The following is a 27,194-nucleotide window of genomic DNA, read 5'->3' on the forward strand; positions in this document are numbered from 1 at the left end:
GTTTGGGCAAACTATTCCAAAGTCACAGTACGAGTCCCCACCGCCTACAGCGGGTGTGATTGCGATTTGCCCGCTGTATGCGATGGCCAGTCTAACGGCGTAACACCATGACCGATTTCTACTAATATGAAGAGAATGTTCCCTCCTGTGTAGCTCCACTCTGACCTGCAGCTCTATTTAAACAGGGCTTTGGTGAGACCACACCTGGAGTACTGTGCACAGTTCTGGTTTCCTTACCTAAGGAAGGATATACTTGCCTTTGAGGGGGTGAAACGAAGGTTCACTAGATTGATTCCTGGGATGAGAGGGCTGTCCTATGAGGAGAGCTTGAGAAGAGTGGGCCGATATTCTCTGGCGTTTAGAAGAATGAGAGGTGAAACGTTTAATATTCTGAGAGGGCTTAACAGAGTAGATACAGGGAGGATGTTTCGCCTGGCTAGAGAGTCTATAACCAGGGGTCACAGTCTCAGGATAAGGAGTCGGCCATTTAGGACTGAGATGAGAAATTGCTTCACTCAGAGGGTTGTAAGAACATAACAAAAGAAATAAGAGCAGGAGTTGGCCATTTGGCCCCTTGAGCCTGCTCTGCCATTCAGTAAGATCGTGGCTGTTCTGATATTGGCCTCAACTCCACTTTCCTGCCTGTTCCCCTTAACCCTCGACTCCCCTGTAGTTCAAAAATCTGTCAGTCTCAGCCTTGAATATATTCAATGATGATTCCGCCTCCACAGCTCTCTGGGGTAGAGAATTCCAAAGATTCACGACCCTGTGAGAGAAGAAATTGAATCTCTGGAATTCTCTGCCCCAGAGGGCTGTGGATGTTCGGTCATTGAACATGTTCAAGACGGAGATCGATTTTTGGACATTAAGGGACTCAAGGGATATGGGGATCGGGCAGGAAAGTGGGGGTGAGGTCGAAGATCAGCCATGATCTCGTTGAATGGCGGAGCAGGCTCGAGGGGCCGTATGGTCGACTCCTGCTCCTATTTCTTATGTAAACCGTAGTGCAATCTGTGGACTCCACGCCAGTTAGAGGGGATTAGAAGTACACACAAGGTAACCAGGTCTTATTTACTTATACAAGAACAAAATGCTGCGGATTCTGGAAATCTGAAATGAATACAGAAAACGCCTGAAGTAGCAGGTCAGGCAGCCTCCGGGGAGAGAGAAACAGAGTTAACGTTTCTGGTTGACGACCCTGCGTCAGAACTGTAAAAGGTTACACAGGTTTTAAGCAGGGAAAGAGGAGGGGGAGTGGGGAAAGAACAAAAGGGAAGGTCTGTGCTCGGGTGGAAGGCAGGAGAGATTAAATGACAAAAGGGAGGATGGTGCGAGGCAAAAGGAGATGGTAACGGGACAAGTAAAGAAACAAAAGATGGGTCGAGAGGAGGCGTAAATGACAAACAGCAGACTCATTACCAATTGCTGAGGTCTGAGAAAATGGGAGCGGTGGTCATGATATTTACTTGTGTTTGTTCTTGCATTCAGTGCACTTTAATGAGGTGCGAACTAGTCAGTAAACAGCTGCTTCTGCCCGAAATAAACTGACGTTGGTGCAAATGCTTCACGGTTGTTGCTGTCTGGTCGATATAAGCGACTGCTGGTTTTAAACGCGGGCGTTTTTAAGAGATGGGAACCGTCGTCACGGTTGAAGTTTGGCACAAAAGCTGATCCGCAGGTGTTGTCTTCACAGAGACGGTGAAGACGGTGCTCGTCAAGGGGAAAGCAGCCGTGGATGCGGAGTGTCGAGCGAAGCAGGGCAAGGTACCTCCAGGACTGCAGGGTCCTCGATTGCATTAGACACGAAAACGTTTGAAATAAAATTGCAAAGTGCCGTTCCCGTTCGTTAGTTTTCTGAAAACTTTACTTGCCCACTCCCTCTGACACACTGTGACTCCACATTGCTCTCACTCCCTCTGACACACTGTGACTCCACATTGCTCTCACTCCCTCTGACACACTGTGACTCCACATTGCTCTCACTCCCTCTGACACACTGTGACTCCACATTGTCCTCACTCCCTCTGACACACACTGTGACTCCACATTGCTCTCACTCCCTCTGACACACTGTGTGACTCCACATTGCTCTCACTCCCTCTGACACACTGTGTGACTCCACATTGCCCTCACTCCCTCTGACACACACTGTGTGCGACTCCACATTGCTCTCACTCCCTCTGACACACTGTGACTCCACATTGCTCTCACTCCCTCTGACACACTGTGACTCCACATTGCTCTCACTCCCTCTGACACACACTGTGTGTGACTCCACATTGCTCTCACTCCCTCTGACACACTGTGACTCCACATTGCTCTCACTCCCTCTGACACACACACTGTGTGACTCCACATTGCTCTCACTCCCTCTGACACACTGTGACTCCACATTGCTCTCACTCCCTCTGACACACACACTGTGTGACTCCACATTGCTCTCACTCCCTCTGACACACTGTGTGACTCCACATTGCTCTCACTCCCTCTGACACACACTGTGTGACTCCACATTGCTCTCACTCCCTCTGACACACTGTGACTCCACATTGCTCTCACTCCCTCTGACACACTGTGACTCCACATTGCTCTCACTCCCTCTGACACACTGTGTGACTCCACATTGCTCTCACTCCCTCTGACACACACTGTGTGACTCCACATTGCTCTCACTCCCTCTGACACACTGTGACTCCACATTGCTCTCACTCCCTCTGACACACTGTGACTCCACATTGCTCTCACTCCCTCTGACACACTGTGACTCCACATTGCCCTCACTCCCTCTGACACACACTGTGACTCCACATTGCTCTCACTCCCTCTGACACACACTGTGTGACTCCACATTGCCCTCACTCCCTCTGACACACTGTGACTCCACATTGCTCTCACTCCCTCTGACACACTGTGTGACTCCACATTGCCTTCACTCCCTCTGACACACTGTGTGACTCCACATTGCCCTCACTCCCTCTGACACACTGTGACTCCACATTGCCCTCACTCCCCCTGACACACACTGTGACTCCACATTGCTCTCACTCCCTCTGACACACACTGTGTGACTCCACATTGCCCTCACTCCCTCTGACACACTGTGACTCCACATTGCTCTCACTCCCTCTGACACACTGTGTGACTCCACATTGCCTTCACTCCCTCTGACACACTGTGACTCCACATTGCTGTCACTCCCTCTGACACACTGTGTGACTCCACATTGCTCTCACTCCTTCTGACACACTGTGACTCCACATTGCTCTCACTCCCTCTAACACACTGTGACTCCACATTGCCCTCACTCCCTCTGACACACACACTGTGTGACTCCACATTGCTCTCACTCCCTCTGACACACTGTGACTCCACATTGCCCTCACTCCCTCTGACACACTGTGACTCCACATTGCTCTCACTCCCTCTGACACACTGTGTGACTCCACATTGCTCTCTCTCCCTCTGACACACTGTGTGACTCCACATTGCCCTCACTCCCTCTGACACACTGTGTGACTCCACATTGCCCTCACTCCCTCTGACACAGTGTGACTCCACATTGCTCTCACTCCCTCTGACACACTGACTCCACATAGCTCTCACTCCCTCTGACACACTGTGACTCCACATTGCTCTCACTCCCTCTGACACACACACTGTGTGACTCCACATTGCTCTCACTCCCTCTGACACACTGTGACTCCACATTGCTCTCACTCCCTCTGACACACACACTGTGTGACTCCACATTGCTCTCACTCCCTCTGACACACTGTGACTCCACATTGCTCTCACTCCCTCTGACACACACACTGTGTGACTCCACATTGCTCTCACTCCCTCTGACACACTGTGTGACTCCACATTGCTCTCACTCCCTCTGACACACACTGTGTGACTCCACATTGCTCTCACTCCCTCTGACACACTGTGACTCCACATTGCTCTCACTCCCTCTGACACACTGTGACTCCACATTGCTCTCACTCCCTCTGACACACTGTGACTCCACATTGCTCTCACTCCCTCTGACACACTGTGTGACTCCACATTGCTCTCACTCCCTCTGACACACACTGTGTGACTCCACATTGCTCTCACTCCCTCTGACACACTGTGACTCCACATTGCTCTCACTCCCTCTGACACACTGTGACTCCACATTGCCCTCACTCCCTCTGACACACTGTGACTCCACATTGCTCTCACTCCCTCTGACACACTGTGTGACTCCACATTGCTCTCTCTCCCTCTGACACACTGTGTGACTCCACATTGCCCTCACTCCCTCTGACACACTGTGTGACTCCACATTGCCCTCACTCCCTCTGACACACTGTGTGACTCCACATTGCTCTCACTCCCTCTGACACACTGTGACTCCACATAGCTCTCACTCCCTCTGACACACTGTGACTCCACATTGCTCTCACTCCCTCTGACACACTGTGACTCCACATTGCTCTCACTCCCTCTGACACACACACTGTGTGACTCCACATTGCTCTCACTCCCTCTGACACACACACTGTGTGACTCCACATTGCTCTCACTCCCTCTGACACACACACTGTGTGACTCCACATTGCTCTCACTCCCTCTGACACACTGTGTGACTCCACATTGCCCTCACTCCCTCTGACACACAGTGTATGACTGCACATTGCTCTCACTCCCTCTGACACACACACTGTGACTCCACATTGCTCTCACTCCCTCTGACACACTGTGACTCCACATTGCTCTCACTCCCTCTGACACACTGTGACTCCACATTGCCCTCACTCCCTCTGACACACACTGTGACTCCACATTGCTCTCACTCCCTCTGACACACACTGTGTGACTCCACATTGCCCTCACTCCCTCTGACACACTGTGACTCCACATTGCTCTCACTCCCTCTGACACACTGTGTGACTCCACATTGCCTTCACTCCCTCTGACACACTGTGTGACTCCACATTGCCCTCACTCCCTCTGACACACTGTGACTCCACATTGCCCTCACTCCCTCTGACACACACTGTGACTCCACATTGCTCTCACTCCCTCTGACACACACTGTGTGACTCCACATTGCCCTCACTCCCTCTGACACACTGTGACTCCACATTGCTCTCACTCCCTCTGACACACTGTGTGACTCCACATTGCCTTCACTCCCTCTGACACACTGTGACTCCACATTGCTGTCACTCCCTCTGACACACTGTGTGACTCCACATTGCTCTCACTCCTTCTGACACACACACTGTGTGACTCCACATTACTCTCACTCCCTCTAACACACTGTGACTCCACATTGCCCTCACTCCCTCTGACACACACACTGTGTGACTCCACATTGCTCTCACTCCCTCTGACACACTGTGACTCCACATTGCCCTCACTCCCTCTGACACACTGTGACTCCACATTGCTCTCACTCCCTCTGACACACTGTGTGACTCCACATTGCTCTCTCTCCCTCTGACACACTGTGTGACTCCACATTGCCCTCACTCCCTCTGACACACTGTGTGACTCCACATTGCCCTCACTCCCTCTGACACAGTGTGACTCCACATTGCTCTCACTCCCTCTGACACACTGACTCCACATAGCTCTCACTCCCTCTGACACACTGTGACTCCACATTGCTCTCACTCCCTCTGACACGCTGTGACTCCACATTGCTCTCACTCCCTCTGACACACACACTGTGTGACTCCACATTGCTCTCACTCCCTCTGACACACTGTGACTCCACATTGCTCTCACTCCCTCTGACACACACACTGTGTGACTCCACATTGCTCTCACTCCCTCTGACACACTGTGTGACTCCACATTGCTCTCACTCCCTCTGACACACACTGTGTGACTCCACATTGCTCTCACTCCCTCTGACACACTGTGACTCCACATTGCTCTCACTCCCTCTGACACACTGTGTGACTCCACATTGCTCTCACTCCCTCTGACACACACTGTGTGACTCCACATTGCTCTCACTCCCTCTGACACACTGTGACTCCACATTGCTCTCACTCCCTCTGACACACTGTGACTCCACATTGCCCTCACTCCCTCTGACACACTGTGACTCCACATTGCTCTCACTCCCTCTGACACACTGTGTGACTCCACATTGCTCTCTCTCCCTCTGACACACTGTGTGACTCCACATTGCCCTCACTCCCTCTGACACACTGTGTGACTCCACATTGCCCTCACTCCCTCTGACACACTGTGTGACTCCACATTGCTCTCACTCCCTCTGACACACTGTGACTCCACATAGCTCTCACTCCCTCTGACACACTGTGACTCCACATTGCTCTCACTCCCTCTGACACACTGTGACTCCACATTGCTCTCACTCCCTCTGACACACACACTGTGTGACTCCACATTGCTCTCACTCCCTCTGACACACTGTGACTCCACATTGCTCTCACTCCCTCTGACACACACACTGTGTGACTCCACATTGCTCTCACTCCCTCTGACACACTGTGTGACTCCACATTGCCCTCACTCCCTCTGACACACAGTGTATGACTGCACATTGCTCTCACTCCCTCTGACACACTGTGACTCCACATTGCTCTCACTCCCTCTGACACACTGTGACTCCACATTGCTCTCACTCCCTCTGACACACTGTGTGACTCCACATTGCTCTCACTCCCTCTGACACACTGTGACTCCACATTGCTCACGCCCTCTGACACACTGTGACTCCACATTGCTCTCACTCCCTCTGACACACACTGTGTGACTCCACATTGCCCTCACTCCCTCTGACACACTGTGACTCCACATTGCTCTCACTCCCTCTGACACACTGTGTGACTCCACATTGCCTTCACTCCCTCTGACACACTGTGACTCCACATTGCTCTCACTCCCTCTGACACACTGTGTGACTCCACATTGCTCTCACTCCTTCTGACACACTGTGACTCCACATTGCTCTCACTCCCTCTAACACACTGTGACTCCACATTGCCCTCACTCCCTCTGACACACACACTGTGTGACTCCACATTGCTCTCACTCCCTCTGACACACTGTGACTCCACATTGCCCTCACTCCCTCTGACACACTGTGACTCCACATTGCTGTCACTCCCTCTGACACACTGTGTGACTCCACATTGCTCTCTCTCCCTCTGACACACTGTGTGACTCCACATTGCCCTCACTCCCTCTGACACACTGTGTGACTCCACATTGCCCTCACTCCCTCTGACACACTGTGTGACTCCACATTGCTCTCACTCCCTCTGACACACTGTGACTCCACATAGCTCTCACTCCCTCTGACACACTGTGACTCCACATTGCTCTCACTCCCTCTGACACACTGTGACTCCACATTGCTCTCACTCCCTCTGACACACACACTGTGTGACTCCACATTGCTCTCACTCCCTCTGACACACTGTGACTCCACATTGCTCTCACTCCCTCTGACACACACACTGTGTGACTCCACATTGCTCTCACTCCCTCTGACACACTGTGTGACTCCACATTGCCCTCACTCCCTCTGACACACAGTGTATGACTGCACATTGCTCTCACTCCCTCTGACACACACACTGTGACTCCACATTGCTCTCACTCCCTCTGACACACTGTGACTCCACATTGCTCTCACTCCCTCTGACACACTGTGACTCCACATTGCCCTCACTCCCTCTGACACACACTGTGACTCCACATTGCTCTCACTCCCTCTGACACACACTGTGTGACTCCACATTGCCCTCACTCCCTCTGACACACTGTGACTCCACATTGCTCTCACTCCCTCTGACACACTGTGTGACTCCACATTGCCTTCACTCCCTCTGACACACTGTGACTCCACATTGCTCTCACTCCTTCTGACACACTGTGACTCCACATTGCTCTCACTCCCTCTAACACACTGTGACTCCACATTGCCCTCACTCCCTCTGACACACACACTGTGTGACTCCACATTGCCCTCACTCCCTCTGACACACTGTGACTCCACATTGCTCTCACTCCCTCTGACACACTGTGTGACTCCACATTGCTCTCTCTCCCTCTGACACACTGTGTGACTCCACATTGCTCTCTCTCCCTCTGACACACTGTGTGACTCCACATTGCCCTCACTCCCTCTGACACACTGTGTGACTCCACATTGCCCTCACTCCCTCTGACACAGTGTGACTCCACATAGCTCTCACTCCCTCTGACACACTGTGACTCCACATTGCTCTCACTCCCTCTGACACACTGTGACTCCACATTGCTCTCACTCCCTCTGACACACACACTGTGTGACTCCACATTGCTCTCACTCCCTCTGACACACTGTGACTCCACATTGCTCTCACTCCCTCTGACACACACACTGTGTGACTCCACATTGCTCTCACTCCCTCTGACACACTGTGACTCCACATTGCTCTCACTCCCTCTGACACACACACTGTGTGACTCCACATTGCTCTCACTCCCTCTGACACACTGTGTGACTCCACATTGCTCTCACTCCCTCTGACACACACTGTGTGACTCCACATTGCTCTCACTCCCTCTGACACACTGTGACTCCACATTGCTCTCACTCCCTCTGACACACTGTGACTCCACATTGCTGTCACTCCCTCTGACACACTGTGACTCCACATTGCTCTCACTCCCTCTGACACACTGTGTGACTCCACATTGCTCTCACTCCCTCTGACACACACTGTGTGACTCCACATTGCTCTCACTCCCTCTGACACACTGTGACTCCACATTGCTCTCACTCCCTCTGACACACTGTGACTCCACATTGCCCTCACTCCCTCTGACACACTGTGACTCCACATTGCTCTCACTCCCTCTGACACACTGTGTGACTCCACATTGCTCTCTCTCCCTCTGACACACTGTGTGACTCCACATTGCCCTCACTCCCTCTGACACACTGTGTGACTCCACATTGCCCTCACTCCCTCTGACACACTGTGTGACTCCACATTGCTCTCACTCCCTCTGACACACTGTGACTCCACATAGCTCTCACTCCCTCTGACACACTGTGACTCCACATTGCTCTCACTCCCTCTGACACACTGTGACTCCACATTGCTCTCACTCCCTCTGACACACACACTGTGTGACTCCACATTGCTCTCACTCCCTCTGACACACTGTGACTCCACATTGCTCTCACTCCCTCTGACACACACACTGTGTGACTCCACATTGCTCTCACTCCCTCTGACACACTGTGTGACTCCACATTGCCCTCACTCCCTCTGACACACAGTGTATGACTGCACATTGCTCTCACTCCCTCTGACACACTGTGACTCCACATTGCTCTCACTCCCTCTGACACACTGTGACTCCACATTGCTCTCACTCCCTCTGACACACTGTGTGACTCCACATTGCTCTCACTCCCTCTGACACACTGTGACTGCACATTGCTCTCACTCCCTCTGACACACTGTGTGACTCCACATTGCCTTCACTCCCTCTGACACACTGTGACTCCACATTGCTCTCACTCCCTCTGACACACTGTGTGACTCCACATTGCTCTCACTCCTTCTGACACACTGTGACTCCACATTGCTCTCACTCCCTCTAACACACTGTGACTCCACATTGCCCTCACTCCCTCTGACACACACACTGTGTGACTCCACATTGCTCTCACTCCCTCTGACACACTGTGACTCCACATTGCCCTCACTCCCTCTGACACACTGTGACTCCACATTGCTGTCACTCCCTCTGACACACTGTGTGACTCCACATTGCTCTCTCTCCCTCTGACACACTGTGTGACTCCACATTGCCCTCACTCCCTCTGACACACTGTGTGACTCCACATTGCCCTCACTCCCTCTGACACACTGTGACTCCACATTGCTCTCACTCCCTCTGACACACACACTGTGTGACTCCACATTGCTCTCACTCCCTCTGACACACTGTGACTCCACATAGCTCTCACTCCCTCTGACACACTGTGACTCCACATTGCTCTCACTCCCTCTGACACACTGTGACTCCACATTGCTCTCACTCCCTCTGACACACACACTGTGTGACTCCACATTGCTCTCACTCCCTCTGACACACTGTGACTCCACATTGCTCTCACTCCCTCTGACACACACACTGTGTGACTCCACATTGCTCTCACTCCCTCTGACACACTGTGTGACTCCACATTGCCCTCACTCCCTCTGACACACAGTGTATGACTGCACATTGCTCTCACTCCCTCTGACACACTGTGACTCCACATTGCTCTCACTCCCTCTGACACACTGTGACTCCACATTGCTCTCACTCCCTCTGACACACTGTGTGACTCCACATTGCTCTCACTCCCTCTGACACACTGTGACTCCACATTGCTCACGCCCTCTGACACACTGTGACTCCACATTGCTATCACTCCCTCTGACACACACACTGTGTGACTCCACATTGCTCTCACTCCCTCTGACACACACTGTGTGACTCCACATTGCTCTCACTCCCTCTGACACACTGTGACTCCACATTGCTCTCACTCCCTCTGACACACTGTGACTCCACATTGCTCTCACTCCCTCTGACACACTGTGTGACTCCACATTGCCCTTACTCCCTCTGACACACTGTGACTCCACATTGCCCTCACTCCCTCTGACACATTGTGTGACTCCACATTGCTCTCACTCCCTCTGACACACTGTGACTCCACATTGCTCTCACTCCCTCTGACACACTGTGTGACTCCACATTGCCTTCACTCCCTCTGACACACTGTGACTCCACATTGCTCTCACTCCCTCTGACACACTGTGTGACTCCACATTGCTCTCACTCCTTCTGACACACTGTGACTCCACATTGCCCTCACTCCCTCTCACACACTGTGACTCCACATTGCCCTCACTCCCTCTGACACACAGTGTGACTCCACATTGCTCTCACTCCCTCTGACACACTGTGACTCCACATTGCTCTCACTCCCTCTGACACACTGTGACTCCACATTGCTCTCACTCCCTCTGACACACTGTGACTCCACATTGCTCTCACTCCCTCTGACACACACTGTGTGACTCCACATTGCTCTCACTCCCTCTGACACACACTGTGTGACTCCACATTGCTCTCACTCCCTCTGACACAGTGTGACTCCACATTGCTCTCAGTCCCTCTGACATACTGCATGACTCCACATTGCTCTCACTCCCTCTGACACAGTGTGACTCCACATTGCTCTCTCTCCCTCTGATACACTGTGTGACTCCACATTGCTCTCACTCCCTCTGACACTGTGTGACTCCACATTGCTCTCACTCCCTCTGACACACACTGTGTGACTCCACATTGCTCTCACTCCCTCTGACACTGTGTGTGACTCCACATTGCTCTCACTCCCTCTGGCACACACTGTGACTCCACATTGCTCTCACTCCCTCTGACACACTGCATGACTCCACATTGCTCTCATTCCCTCTGACACACTGTGACTCCACATTGCTCTCACTCCCTCTGACACACTGTGTGACTCCACATTGCTCTCACTCCCTCTGACACACTGTGACTCCACATTGCTCTCACTCCCTCTGACACACTGTGTGACTCCACATTGCTCTCACTCCCTCTGACACACACAGTGTGACTCCACATTGCTCTCACTCCCTCTGACACACTGTGTGACTCCACATTGCTCTCACTCCCTCTGACACACTGTGTGACTCCACATTGTCCTCACTCCCTCTGACACACACTGACTCCACATTGCTCTCACTCCCTCTGACACACACTGTGTGACTCCACATTGCTCTCACTCCCTCTGACACACAGTGACTCCACATTGCTCTCACTCCCTCTGACACACACTGTGACTCCACATTGCTCTCACTCCCTCTGACACACTGTGACTCCACATTGCTCTCACTCCTTCTGACACACTGTGTGACTCCACAATGCTCTCACTCCCTCTGACACACTGTGTGACTGCACATTGCTCTCACTCCCTCTGACACACTGTGTGACTCCACATTGCTCTCACTCCCTCTGACACACACTGTGACTCCACATTGCCCTCACTCCCTCTGACACACACTGTGACTCCACATTGCCCTCACTCCCTCTGACACACACTGTGACTCCACATTGCCCTCACTCCCTCTGACACACACTGTGACTCCGCATTGCCCTCACTCCCTCTGACACACTGTGTGACTCCACATTGCTCTCACTCCCTCTGACACAGTGTGACTCCACATTGCTCTCACTCCCTCTGACACACACTGTGACTCCACATTGCTCTCACTCCCTCTGACACACACAGTGTGACACCACATTGCTCTCACTCCCTCTGACACACACTGTGTGACTCCACATTGCTCTCACTCCATCTGACACAGTGTGACTCCACATTGCTCTCAGTCCCTCTGACACACTGTGACTCCACATTGCTCTCTCTCCCTCTGACACACTGTGTGACTCCGCATTGCTCTTACTCCCTCTGACACACACAGTGACTCCACATTGCTCTCACTCCCTCTGACACACACTGTGTGACTCCACATTGCTCTCACTCCCTCTGACACACACTGTGTGACTCCGCATTGCTCTCACTCCCTCTGACACACACTGTGTGACTCCACATTGCTCTCACTCCCTCTGACACACACTGTGTGACTCCACATTGCTCTCACTCCCTCTGACACAGTGTGACTCCACATTGCTCTCACTCCCTCTGACACACTGTGTGACTCCACATTGCTCTCACTCCCTCTGATACACACTGTGTGACTCCACATTGCTCTCACTCCCTCTGACACACACTGTGACTCCACATTGCTCTCACTCCCTCTGACACACTGTGTGACTCCACATTGCTCTCACTCCCTCTGATACACACTGTGTGACTCCACATTGCTCTCACTCCCTCTGACACAGTGTGTGACTCCACATTGCTCTCACGCCCTCTGACACACACTGTGACTCCACATTGCTCTCTCTGCCTCTGACACACTGTGTGACTCCACATTGCTCTCACTCCCACTGACACACTGTGACTCCACATTGCTCTCACTCCCTCTGACACACACTGTGACTCCACATTGCTCTCACTCCCTCTGACACACACTGTGTGACTCCACATTGCTCTCACTCCCTCTGACGCACTGTGACTCCACATTGCTCTCACTCCCTCTGACACACACACTGTGACTCCACATTGCTCTCTCACCCTCTGACACACTGTGTGACTCCACATTGCTCTCACTCCCTCTGACACACTGTGTGACTCCACATTGCTCTCACTCCCTCTGACACACTGTGTGACTCCACATTGCTCTCACTCCCTCTGACACACACACTGTGACTCCACATTGCTCTCACTCCCTCTGACACACTGTGTGACTCCACATTGCTCTCACTCCCTCTGACACACTGTGTGACTCCACATTGCTCTCACTCACTCTGACACACACACTGTGACTCCACATTGCTCTCACTCCCTGACACACGGTGACTCCACATTGCTCTCACTCCCTCTGACACGCTGTGTGACTCCACATTGCTCTCACTCCCTCTGACACACTGTGACTCCACATTGCGCTCACTCCCACTGACACACTGTGACTCCACATTGCTCTCACTCCCTCTGACACACACTGTGACTCCACATTGCTCTCACTCCCTCTGACACACACTGTGTGACTCCACATTGCTCTCACTCCCTCTGACACACACACTGTGACTCCACATTGCTCTCTCACCCTCTGACACTGTGTGACTCCACATTGTTCTCACTCCCTCTGACACACACACTGTGACTCCACATTGCTCTCACTCACTCTGACAAACACACTGTGACTCCACATTGCTCTCACTCCCTGACACACTGTGACTCCACATTGCTCTCACTCCCTCTGACACACTGTGACTCCACATTGCTCTCACTCCCTCTGACACACTGTGTGACTCCACATTGCTCTCACTCCCTCTGACACACACTGTGACTCCACATTGCCCTGACTCCCTCTGACACACACTGTGACTCCACATTGCTCTCACTCCCTCTGACACACTGTGTGACTCCACATTGCTCTCACTCCCTCTGACACACACTGTGACTCCACATTGCCCTCACTCCCTCTGACACACACTGTGACTCCGCATTGCCCTCACTCCCTCTGACACACTGTGTGACTCCACATTGCTCTCACTCCCTCTGACACACTGTGACTCCACATTGCTCTCACTCCCTCTGACACACTGTGTGACTCCACATTGCTCTCACTCCCTCTGACACACTGTGTGACTCCACATTGCTCTCACTCACTCTGACACACACACTGTGACTCCACATTGCTCTCACTCCCTGACACACTGTGACTCCACATTGCTCTCACTCCCTCTGACACGCTGTGTGACTCCACATTGCTCTCACTCCCTCTGACACACTGTGACTCCACATTGCTCTCACTCCCTCTGACACACTGTGACTCCACATTGCTCTCACTCCCTCTGACACACACACTGTGTGACTCCACATTGCTCTCACTCCCTCTGACACACACTGTGTGACTCCACATTGCCCTCACTCCCTCTGACACACACTGTGACTCCACATTGCTCTCACTCCCTCTGACACACTGTGACTCCACATTGCTCTCACTCCCTCTGACACACTGTGACTCCACATTGCTCTCACTCCCTCTGACACACTGTGACTCCACATTGCTCTCACTCCCTCTGACACACTGTGACTCCACATTGCCCTCACTCCCTCTGACACATTGTGTGACTCCACATTGCTCTCACTCCCTCTGACACACTGTGACTCCACATTGCTCTCACTCCCTCTGACACACTGTGTGACTCCACATTGCCTTCACTCCCTCTGACACACTGTGACTCCACATTGCTCTCACTCCCTCTGACACACTGTGACTCCACATTGCTCTCACTCCCTCTGACACACACTGTGTGACTCCACATTGCTCTCACTCCTTGTGACACACTGTGACTCCACATTGCCCTCACTCCCTCTTACACAGTGTGACTCCACATTGCTCTCACTCCCTCTGACACACTGTGACTCCACATTGCTCTCACTCCCTCTGACACACTGTGACTCCACATTGCTCTCACTCCCTCTGAGACACACTGTGTGACTCCACATTGCTCTCACTCCCTCTGACACACACTGTGTGACTCCACATTGCTCTCACTCCCTCTGACACAGTGTGACTCCACATTGCTCTCAGTCCCTCTGACATAATGCATGACTCCACATTGCTCTCACTCCCTCTGACACAGTGTGACTCCACATTGCTCTCTCTCCCTCTGATACACTGTGTGACTCCACATTGCTCTCACTCCCTCTGACACTGTGTGACTCCACATTGCTCTCACTCCCTCTGACACACACTGTGTGACTCCACATTGCTCTCACTCCCTCTGACACTGTGTGTGACTCCACATTGCTCTCACTCCCTCTGGCACACTGCATGACTCCACATTGCTCTCATTCCCTCTGACACACTGTGACTCCACATTGCTCTCACTCCCTCTGACACACTGTGTGACTCCACATTGCTCTCACTCCCTCTGACACACTGTGACTCCACATTCCTCTCACTCCCTCTGACACACTGTGACTCCACATTGCTCTCACTCCCTCTGACACACACAGTGTGACTCCACATTGCTCTCACTCCCTCTGACACACTGTGTGACTCCACATTGCTCTCACTCCCTCTGACACACACTGTGTGACTCCACATTGCTCTCACTCCCTCTGACACTGTGTGTGACTCCACATTGCTCTCACTCCCTCTGGCACACTGTGACTCCACATTGCTCTCACTCCCTCTGACACACTGTGTGACTCCACATTGCTCTCACTCCCTCTGACACACTGTGTGACTCCACATTGCTCTCACTCCCTCTGACACACACTGTGTGACTCCACATTGCTCTCACTCCCTCTGACACACACTGTGACGCCACATTGCTCTCACTCCCTCTGACACACACTGTGACTCCACATTGCTCTCACTCCCTCTGACAGTGTGACTCCACATTGCTCTCTCGCCCTCTGACACACTGTGTGACTCCACATTGCTCTCACTCCCTCTGACACACTGTGTGACTTCACATTGCTCTCACTCCCTCTTACATACTGTGTGACTCCACATTGTCCTCACTCCCTCTGACACACTGTGTGACTCCACATTGTCCTCACTCCCTCTGACACACACTGTGACTCCACATTGCTCTCACTCCCTCTGACACACATTGTGTGACTCCACATTGCTCTCACTCCCTCTGACACACACTGTGTGACTCCACATTGCTCTCACTCCCTCTGACACACAGTGACTCCACATTGCTCTCACTCCCTCTGACACACACTGTGACTCCACATTGCTCTCACTCCCTCTGACACACTGTGTGACTCCACATTGCTCTCACTCCTTCTGACACACTGTGTGACTCCACAATGCTCTCACTCCCTCTGACACACACTGTGTGACTCCACATTGCTCTCGCTCCCTCTGTGACACACTGTGTGACTCCCCATTGCCCTCACTCCCTCTGACACACTGTGTGACTGCACATTGCTCTCACTCCCTCTGACACACTGTGTGACTCCACATTGCTCTCACTCCCTCTGACACACACTGTGACTCCACATTGCCCTCACTCCCTCTGACACACACTGTGACTCCACATTGCCCTCACTCCCTCTGACACACACTGTGACTCCACATTGCCCTCACTCCCTCTGACACACACTGTGACTCCGCATTGCCCTCACTCCCTCTGACACACTGTGTGACTCCACATTGCTCTCACTCCCTCTGACACAGTGTGACTCCACATTGCTCTCACTCCCTCTGACACACACTGTGACTCCACATTGCTCTCACTCCCTCTGACACACACAGTGTGACACCACATTGCTCTCACTCCCTCTGACACACACTGTGTGACTCCACATTGCTCTCACTCCATCTGACAGTGTGACTCCACATTGCTCTCTCTCCCTCTGACACACTGTGTGACTCCGCATTGCTCTTACTCCCTCTGACACACACTGTGTGACTCCGCATTGCTCTCACTCCCTCTGACACACACTGTGACTCCACATTGCTCTCACTCCCTCTGACACACACTGTGTGACTCCACATTGCTCTCACTCCCTCTGACACAGTGTGACTCCACATTGCTCTCACTCCCTCTGACACACTGTGTGACTCCACATTGCTCTCACTCCCTCTGATACACACTGTGTGACTCCACATTGCTTTCACTCCCTCTGACACACACTGTGACTCCACATTGCTCTCACTCCCTCTGATACACACTGTGTGACTCCACATTGCTCTCACTCCCTCTGACACAGTGTGTGACTCCACATTGCTCTCACGCCCTCTGACACACACTGTGACTCCACATTGCTCTCTCTGCCTCTGACACACTGTGTGACTCCACATTGCTCTCACTCCCACTGACACACTGTGACTCCACATTGCTCTCACTCCCTCTGACACACACTGTGACTCCACATTGCTCTCACTCCCTCTGACACACACTGTGTGACTCCACATTGCTCTCACTCCCTCTGACACACTGTGACTCCACATTGCTCTCACTCCCTCTGACACACACACTGTGACTCCACATTGCTCTCTCACCCTCTGACACACTGTGTGACTCCACATTGTTCTCACTCCCTCTGACACACACACTGTGACTCCACATTGCTCTCACTCCCTCTGACACGCTGTGTGACTCCACATTGCTCTCACTCCCTCTGACACACTGTGACTCCACATTGCTCTCACTCCCACTGACACACTGTGACTCCACATTGCTCTCACTCCCACTGACACACTGTGACTCCACATTGCTCTCTCACCCTCTGACACTGTGTGACTCCACATTGTTCTCACTCCCTCTGACACACACACTGTGACTCCACATTGCTCTCACTCCCTGACACACTGTGACTCCGCATTGCTCTCACTCCCTCTGACACGCTGTGTGACTCCACATTGCTCTCACTCCCTCTGACACACTGTGACTCCACATTGCTCTCACTCCCTCTGACACACTGTGTGACTCCACATTGCTCTCACTCCCTCTGACACACACTGTGACTCCACATTGCCCTCACTCCCTCTGACACACTGTGTGACTCCACATTGCTCTCACTACCTCTGACACACACTGTGTGACTCCACATTGTCCTCACTCCCTCTGACACACATTGTGTGACTCCACATTGCTCTCACTCCCTCAGACACACATTGTGTGACTCCACATTGCTCTCACTCCCTCTGACACACACTGTGTGACTCCACATTGCTCTCACTCCCTCTGACACACACTGTGTGACTCCACATTGCTCTCACTCCCTCTGACACACTGTGACTCCACATTGCTCTCACTCCCTCTGACACACTGTGTGACTCCAGATTGCTCTCACTCTCTGACACACTGTGTGACTCCACATTGCTCTCACTCCCTCTGACACACACTGTGACGCCACATTGCTCTCACTCCCTCTGACACACACTGTGACTCCACATTGCTCTCTCTCCCTCTGACACACACTGTGACTCCACATTGCTCTCACTCCCTCTGACACACTGTGTGACTTCACATTGCTCTCACTCCCTCTTACATACTGTGTGACTCCACATTGTCCTCACTCCCTCTGACACACTGTGTGACTCCACTTTGCTCTCACTCCCTCTGACAGTGTGTGACTCCACATTGTCCTCACTCCCTCTGACACAGTGTGACTCCACATTGCTCTCTCTCCCTCTGACACACACTGTGACTCCACATTGCTCTCACTCCCTCAGACACACATTGTGTGACTCCACAGTGCTCTCACTCCCTCTGACACACACTGTGTGACTCCACATTGCTCTCACTCCCTCTGACACACAGTGACTCCACATTGCTCTCACTCCCTCTGACACACACTGTGTGACTCCACATTGCTCTCACTCCCTCTGACACACTGTGTGACTCCACTTGGCTCTCACTCCCTCTGACAGTGTGTGACTCCACATTGCTCTCACTCCCTCTGACACACACAGTGACTCCACATTGCTCTCACTACCTCTGACACACACTGTGACTCCACATTGCTCTCACTCCTTCTGACACACTGTGTGACTCCACAATGCTCTCACTCCCTCTGACACACACTGTGTGACTCCACATTGCTCTCACTCCCTCTGACACACTGTGTGACTCCACATTGCTCTCACTCCCTCTGACACACACTGTGACTCCACATTGCTCTCACTCCCTGTGACACACACTGTGACTCCACATTGCTGTCACTCCCTCTGACACACACAGTGTGACACCACATTGCTCTCACTCCCTCTGACACACTGTGTGACTCCACATTGCTCTCACTCCCTCTGACACACACTGTGTGACTCCACATTGCTCTCACTCCCTCTGACACAGTGTGACTCCACATTGCTCTCAGTCCCTCTGACACACTGTGACTCCACATTGCTCTCTCTCCCTCTGACACACTGTGTGACTCCACATTGCTCTTACTCCTTCTGACACACACTGTGACTCCACATTGCTCTCACTCCCTCTGACACACTGTGACTCCACATTGCTCACTCCCTCTGACACACTGTGTGACTCCACATTGCTCTCACTCTCTGACACACTGTGTGACTCCACATTGCTCTCACTCCCTCTGACACACACTGTGACGCCACATTGCTCTCACTCCCTCTGACACACACTGTGACTCCACATTGCTCTCACTCCCTCTGACAGTGTGACTCCACATTGCTCTCTCGCCCTCTGACACACTGTGTGACTCCACATTGCTCTCACTCCCTCTGACACACTGTGTGACTCCACATTGCTCTCACTCCCTCTGACACACACTGTGACTCCACATTGCTCTCTCTCCCTCTGACACACACTGTGACTCCACATTGCTCTCACTCCCTCTGACACACTGTGTGACTTCACATTGCTCTCACTCCCTCTTACATACTGTGTGACTCCACATTGTCCTCACTCCCTCTGACACACTGTGTGACTCCACATTGTCCTCACTCCCTCTGACACACACTGTGACTCCACATTGCTCTCACTCCCTCTGACACACTGTGACTCCACATTGCTCTCACTCCCTCAGACACACATTGTGTGACTCCACATTGCTCTCACTCCCTCTGACACACACTGTGTGACTCCACATTGCTCTCACTCCCTCTGACACACAGTGACTCCACATTGCTCTCACTCCCTCTGACACACACTGTGTGACTCCACATTGCTCTCACTCCCTCTGACACACTGTGTGACTCCACATTGCTCTCACTCCCTCTGACACACTGTGTGACTCCACATTGCTCTCACTCCCTCTGACACACAGTGACTCCACATTGCTCTCACTCCCTCTGACACACACTGTGTGACTCCACATTGCTCTCACTCCCTCTGACAGTGTGTGACTCCACATTGCTCTCAATCCCTCTGACACAGTGTGACTCCACATTGCTCTCTCTCCCTCTGACACACACTGTGACTCCACATTGCTCTCACTCCTTCTGACACACTGTGTGACTCCACAATGCTCTCACTCCCTCTGACACACACTGTGTGACTCCACATTGCTCTCACTCCCTCTGACACACTGTGTGACTGCACATTGCTCTCACTCCCTCTGACACACTGTGTGACTCCACATTGCTCTCACTCCCTCTGACACACACTGTGACTCCACATTGCCCTCACTCCCTCTGACACACACTGTGACTCCACCTTGCTCTCACTCCCTCTGACACACTGTGTGACTCCACATTGCTCTCACTCCCTCTGACACACTGTGTGACTCCACATTGTTCTCACTCCCTCTGACACACTGTGTGACTCCACATTGCCCTCACTCCCTCTGACACACACTGTGACTCCACATTGCCCTCACTCCCTCTGACACACACTGTGACTCCGCACTGCCCTCACTCCCTCTGACACACTGTGTGACTCCACATTGCTCTCACTCCCTCTGACACAGTGTGACTCCACATTGCTCTCACTCCCTCTGACACACACTGTGACTCCACATTGCTCTCACTCCCTGTGACACACACTGTGACTCCACATTGCTCTCACTCCCTCTGACACACACAGTGTGACTCCACATTGCTCTCACTCCCTCTGACACACACTGTGTGACTCCACATTGTTCTCACTCCCTCTGACACAGTGTGACTCCACATTGCTCTCAGTCCCTCTGACACACACAGTGTGACTCCACATTGCTCTCACTCCCTCTGACACACACTGTGACTCCACATTGCTCTCACTCCCTCTGACACACTGTGTGACTCCACATTGCTCTCACTCCCTCTGACACACACTGTGACTCCACATTGCTCTCACTCCCTCTGATACACACTGTGTGACTCCACATTGCTGTCACTCCCTCTGACACACACTGTGACTCCACATTGCTCTCACTCCCTCTGACACACTGTGTGACTCCACATTGCTCTCACTCCCTCTGACACACTGTGACTCCACATTGCTCTCACTCCCTCTGACACACACTGTGTGACTCCACATTGCTCTCACTCCCTCTGACACACACTGTGTGACTCCACATTGCTCTCACTCCCTCTGACACAGTGTGACTCCACATTGCTCTCAGTCCCTCTGACACAGTGTGACTCCACATTGCTCTCTCTCCCTCTGATACACTGTGTGACTCCACATTGCTCTCACTCCCTCTGACACTGTGTGACTCCACATTGCTCTCACTCCCTCTGACACACACTGTGTGACTCCACATTGCTCTCACTCCCTCTGACACACACTGTGACTCCACATTGCTCTCACTCCCTCTGGCACACACTGTGACTCCACATTGCTCTCACTCCCTCTGACACACTGCATGACTCCACATTGCTCTCATTCCCTCTGACACACTGTGACTCCACATTGCTCTCACTCCCTCTGACACACTGTGTGACTCCACATTGCTCTCACTCCCTCTGACACACTGTGACTCCACATTCCTCTCACTCCCTCTGACACACTGTGACTCCACATTGCTCTCACTCCCTCTGACACAATGTGTGACTCCACATTGCTCTCACTCCCTCTGACACACTGTGTGACTCCACATTGCCCTCACTCCCTCTGACACACTGTGACTCCACATTGCTCTCACTCCCTCTGACACACTGTGTGACTCCACATTGCTCTCACTCCCTCTGACACACTGTGTGACTCCACATTGCTCTCACTCCCTCTGACACACACAGTGTGACTCCACATTGCTCTCACTCCCTCTGACACACTGTGTGACTCCACATTGCTCTCACTCCCTCTGACACACACTGTGTGACTCCACATTGCTCTCACTCCCTCTGACACTGTGTGTGACTCCACATTGCTCTCACTCCCTCTGGCACACTGTGACTCCACATTGCTCTCACTCCCTCTGACACATTGTGTGACTCCACATTGCTCTCACTCCCTCTGACACACTGTGTGACTCCACATTGCTCTCACTCCCTCTGACACACACTGTGTGACTCCACATTGCTCTCACTCCCTCTGACACACACTGTGACGCCACATTGCTCTCACTCCCTCTGACACACACTGTGACTCCACATTGCTCTCACTCCCTCTGACAGTGTGACTCCACATTGCTCTCTCGCCCTCTGGCACACTGTGACTCCACATTGCTCTCACTCCCTCTGACACATTGTGTAACTCCACATTGCTCTCACTCCCTCTGACACACTGTGTGACTCCACATTGCTCTCACTCCCTCTGACACACACTGTGTGACTCCACATTGCTCTCACTCCCTCTGACACACACTGTGACGCCACATTGCTCTCACTCCCTCTGACACACACTGTGACTCCACATTGCTCTCACTCCCTCTGACAGTGTGACTCCACATTGCTCTGACTCCCTCTGACACACACTGTGACTCCACATTGCTCTCACTCCCTCTGACACACTGTGTGACTTCACATTGCTCTCACTCCCTCTTAAATACTGTGTGACTCCACATTGTCCTCACTCCCTCTGACACACTGTGTGACTCCACATTGTCCTCACTCCCTCTGACACACACTGTGACTCCACATTGCTCTCACTCCCTCTGACACACATTGTGTGACTCCACATTGCTCTCACTCCCTCTGACACACACTGTGTGACTCCACATTGCTCTCACTCCCTCTGACACACAGTGACTCCACATTGCTCTCACTCCCTCTGACACACACTGTGACTCCACATTGCTCTCACTCCCTCTGACACACTGTGTGACTCCACATTGCTCTCACTCCTTCTGACACACTGTGTGACTCCACAATGCTCTCACTCCCTCTGACACACACTGTGACTCCACATTGCTCTCGCTCCCTCTGTGACACACTGTGTGACTCCACATTGCCCTCACTCCCTCTGACACACTGTGTGACTGCACATTGCTCTCACTCCCTCTGACACACACTGTGACTCCACATTGCCCTCACTCCCTCTGACACACACTGTGACTCCACATTGCCCTCACTCCCTCTGACACACACTGTGACTCCACATTGCTCTCACTCCCTCTGACACAGTGTGACTCCACATTGCTCTCACTCCCTCTGACACACACTGTGACTCCACATTGCTCTCACTCCATCTGACACAGTGTGACTCCACATTGCTCTCAGTCCCTCTGACACACTGTGACTCCACATTGCTCTCTCTCCCTCTGACACACTGTGTGACTCCGCATTGCTCTTACTCCCTCTGACACACACAGTGACTCCACATTGCTCTCACTCCCTCTGACACACACTGTGTGACTCCACATTGCTCTCACTCCCTCTGACACACACTGTGTGACTCCGCATTGCTCTCACTCCCTCTGACACACACTGTGTGACTCCACATTGCTCTCACTCCCTCTGACACACACTGTGTGACTCCACATTGCTCTCACTCCCTCTGACACAGTGTGACTCCACATTGCTCTCACTCCCTCTGACACACTGTGTGACTCCACATTGCTCTCACTCCCTCTGATACACACTGTGTGACTCCACATTGCTCTCACTCCCTCTGACACACACTGTGACTCCACATTGCTCTCACTCCCTCTGACACACTGTGTGACTCCACATTGCTCTCACTCCCACTGACACACTGTGACTCCACATTGCTCTCACTCCCTCTGACACACACTGTGACTCCACATTGCTCTCACTCCCTCTGACACACTGTGACTCCACATTGCTCTCACTCCCTCTGACACACTGTGACTCCACATTGCTCTCACTCCCTCTGACACACTGTGTGACTCCACATTGCTCTCACTCACTCTGACACACAAACGGTGACTCCACATTGCTCTCACTCCCTGACACACTGTGACTCCACATTGCTCTCACTCCCTCTTAAATACTGTGTGACTCCACATTGTCCTCACTCCCTCTGACACACTGTGTGACTCCACATTGTCCTCACTCCCTCTGACACACACTGTGACTCCACATTGCTCTCACTCCCTCTGACACACATTGTGTGACTCCACATTGCTCTCACTCCCTCTGACACACACTGTGTGACTCCACATTGCTCTCACTCCCTCTGACACACAGTGACTCCACATTGCTCTCACTCCCTCTGACACACACTGTGACTCCACATTGCTCTCACTCCCTCTGACACACTGTGTGACTCCACATTGCTCTCACTCCTTCTGACACACTGTGTGACTCCACAATGCTCTCACTCCCTCTGACACACACTGTGACTCCACATTGCTCTCGCTCCCTCTGTGACACACTGTGTGACTCCACATTGCCCTCACTCCCTCTGACACACTGTGTGACTGCACATTGCTCTCACTCCCTCTGACACACACTGTGACTCCACATTGCCCTCACTCCCTCTGACACACTGTGACTCCACATTGCCCTCACTCCCTCTGACACACACTGTGACTCCACATTGCTCTCACTCCCTCTGACACAGTGTGACTCCACATTGCTCTCACTCCCTCTGACACACACTGTGACTCCACATTGCTCTCACTCCCTCTGACACACACAGTGTGACACCACATTGCTCTCTCTCCCTCTGACACACACTGTGTGACTCCACATTGCTCTCACTCCATCTGACACAGTGTGACTCCACATTGCTCTCAGTCCCTCTGACACACTGTGACTCCACATTGCTCTCTCTCCCTCTGACACACTGTGTGACTCCGCATTGCTCTTACTCCCTCTGACACACACAGTGACTCCACATTGCTCTCACTCCCTCTGACACACACTGTGTGACTCCACATTGCTCTCACTCCCTCTGACACACACTGTGTGACTCCGCATTGCTCTCACTCCCTCTGACACACACTGTGTGACTCCACATTGCTCTCACTCCCTCTGACACACACTGTGTGACTCCACATTGCTCTCACTCCCTCTGACACAGTGTGACTCCACATTGCTCTCACTCCCTCTGACACACTGTGTGACTCCACATTGCTCTCACTCCCTCTGATACACACTGTGTGACTCCACATTGCTCTCACTCCCTCTGACACACACTGTGACTCCACATTGCTCTCACTCCCTCTGACACACTGTGTGACTCCACATTGCTCTCACTCCCACTGACACACTGTGACTCCACATTGCTCTCACTCCCTCTGACACACACTGTGACTCCACATTGCTCTCACTCCCTCTGACACACACTGTGTGACTCCACATTGCTCTCACTCCCTCTGACACACTGTGACTCCACATTGCTCTCACTCCCTCTGACACACTGTGACTCCACATTGCTCTCACTCCCTCTGACACACTGTGTGACTCCACATTGCTCTCACTCACTCTGACACACAAACGGTGACTCCACATTGCTCTCACTCCCTGACACACTGTGACTCCACATTGCTCTCACTCCCTCTGACACGCTGTGTGACTCCACATTGCTCTCACTCCCTCTGACACACACTGTGTGACTCCACATTGCTCTCACTCCCTCTGACACACTGTGTGACTCCACATTGCTCTCACTACCTCTGACACACACTGTGTGACTCCACATTGTCCTCACTCCCTCTGACACACATTGTGTGACTCCACATTGCTCTCACTCCCTCAGACACACATTGTGTGACTCCACATTGCTCTCACTCCCTCTGACACACACTGTGTGACTCCACATTGCTCTCACTCCCTCTGACACACACTGTGTGACTCCGCATTGCTCTCACTCCCTCTGACACACACTGTGTGACTCCACATTGCTCTCACTCCCTCTGACACACACTGTGTGACTCCACATTGCTCTCACTCCCTCTGACACAGTGTGACTCCACATTGCTCTCACTCCCTCTGACACACTGTGTGACTCCACATTGCTCTCACTCCCTCTGATACACACTGTGTGACTCCACATTGCTCTCACTCCCTCTGACACACACTGTGACTCCACATTGCTCTCACTCCCTCTGACACACTGTGTGACTCCACATTGCTCTCACTCCCACTGACACACTGTGACTCCACATTGCTCTCACTCCCTCTGACACACACTGTGACTCCACATTGCTCTCACTCCCTCTGACACACTGTGACTCCACATTGCTCTCACTCCCTCTGACACACTGTGACTCCACATTGCTCTCACTCCCTCTGACACACTGTGTGACTCCACATTGCTCTCACTCACTCTGACACACAAACGGTGACTCCACATTGCTCTCACTCCCTGACACACTGTGACTCCACATTGCTCTCACTCCCTCTTAAATACTGTGTGACTCCACATTGTCCTCACTCCCTCTGACACACTGTGTGACTCCACATTGTCCTCACTCCCTCTGACACACACTGTGACTCCACATTGCTCTCACTCCCTCTGACACACATTGTGTGACTCCACATTGCTCTCACTCCCTCTGACACACACTGTGTGACTCCACATTGCTCTCACTCCCTCTGACACACAGTGACTCCACATTGCTCTCACTCCCTCTGACACACACTGTGACTCCACATTGCTCTCACTCCCTCTGACACACTGTGTGACTCCACATTGCTCTCACTCCTTCTGACACACTGTGTGACTCCACAATGCTCTCACTCCCTCTGACA

At 52.4% G+C, this 27,194-nt stretch overlaps 1 protein-coding gene across 1 annotated transcript in view; it reads left to right on the forward strand.

Moving 5' to 3' along the window:
- Positions 1-27,194, forward strand: part of parp2 (poly (ADP-ribose) polymerase 2) — a 115,668-nt gene that overhangs the window by 53,939 nt on the left and 34,535 nt on the right. Inside the window, 1 exon segment of the mRNA XM_085985088.1 lies at positions 1,694-1,764. Within this exon segment, the coding sequence (XP_085841214.1) occupies positions 1,694-1,764 (71 nt within the window).

The sequence above is a fragment of the Somniosus microcephalus genome, chromosome 4, assembly GCF_052327205.1.
Source record: "Somniosus microcephalus isolate GS21.2 chromosome 4, FLI_Smic_1.0, whole genome shotgun sequence".
In the NCBI taxonomy this organism is placed as follows: Eukaryota; Metazoa; Chordata; class Chondrichthyes; order Squaliformes; family Somniosidae; genus Somniosus; species Somniosus microcephalus.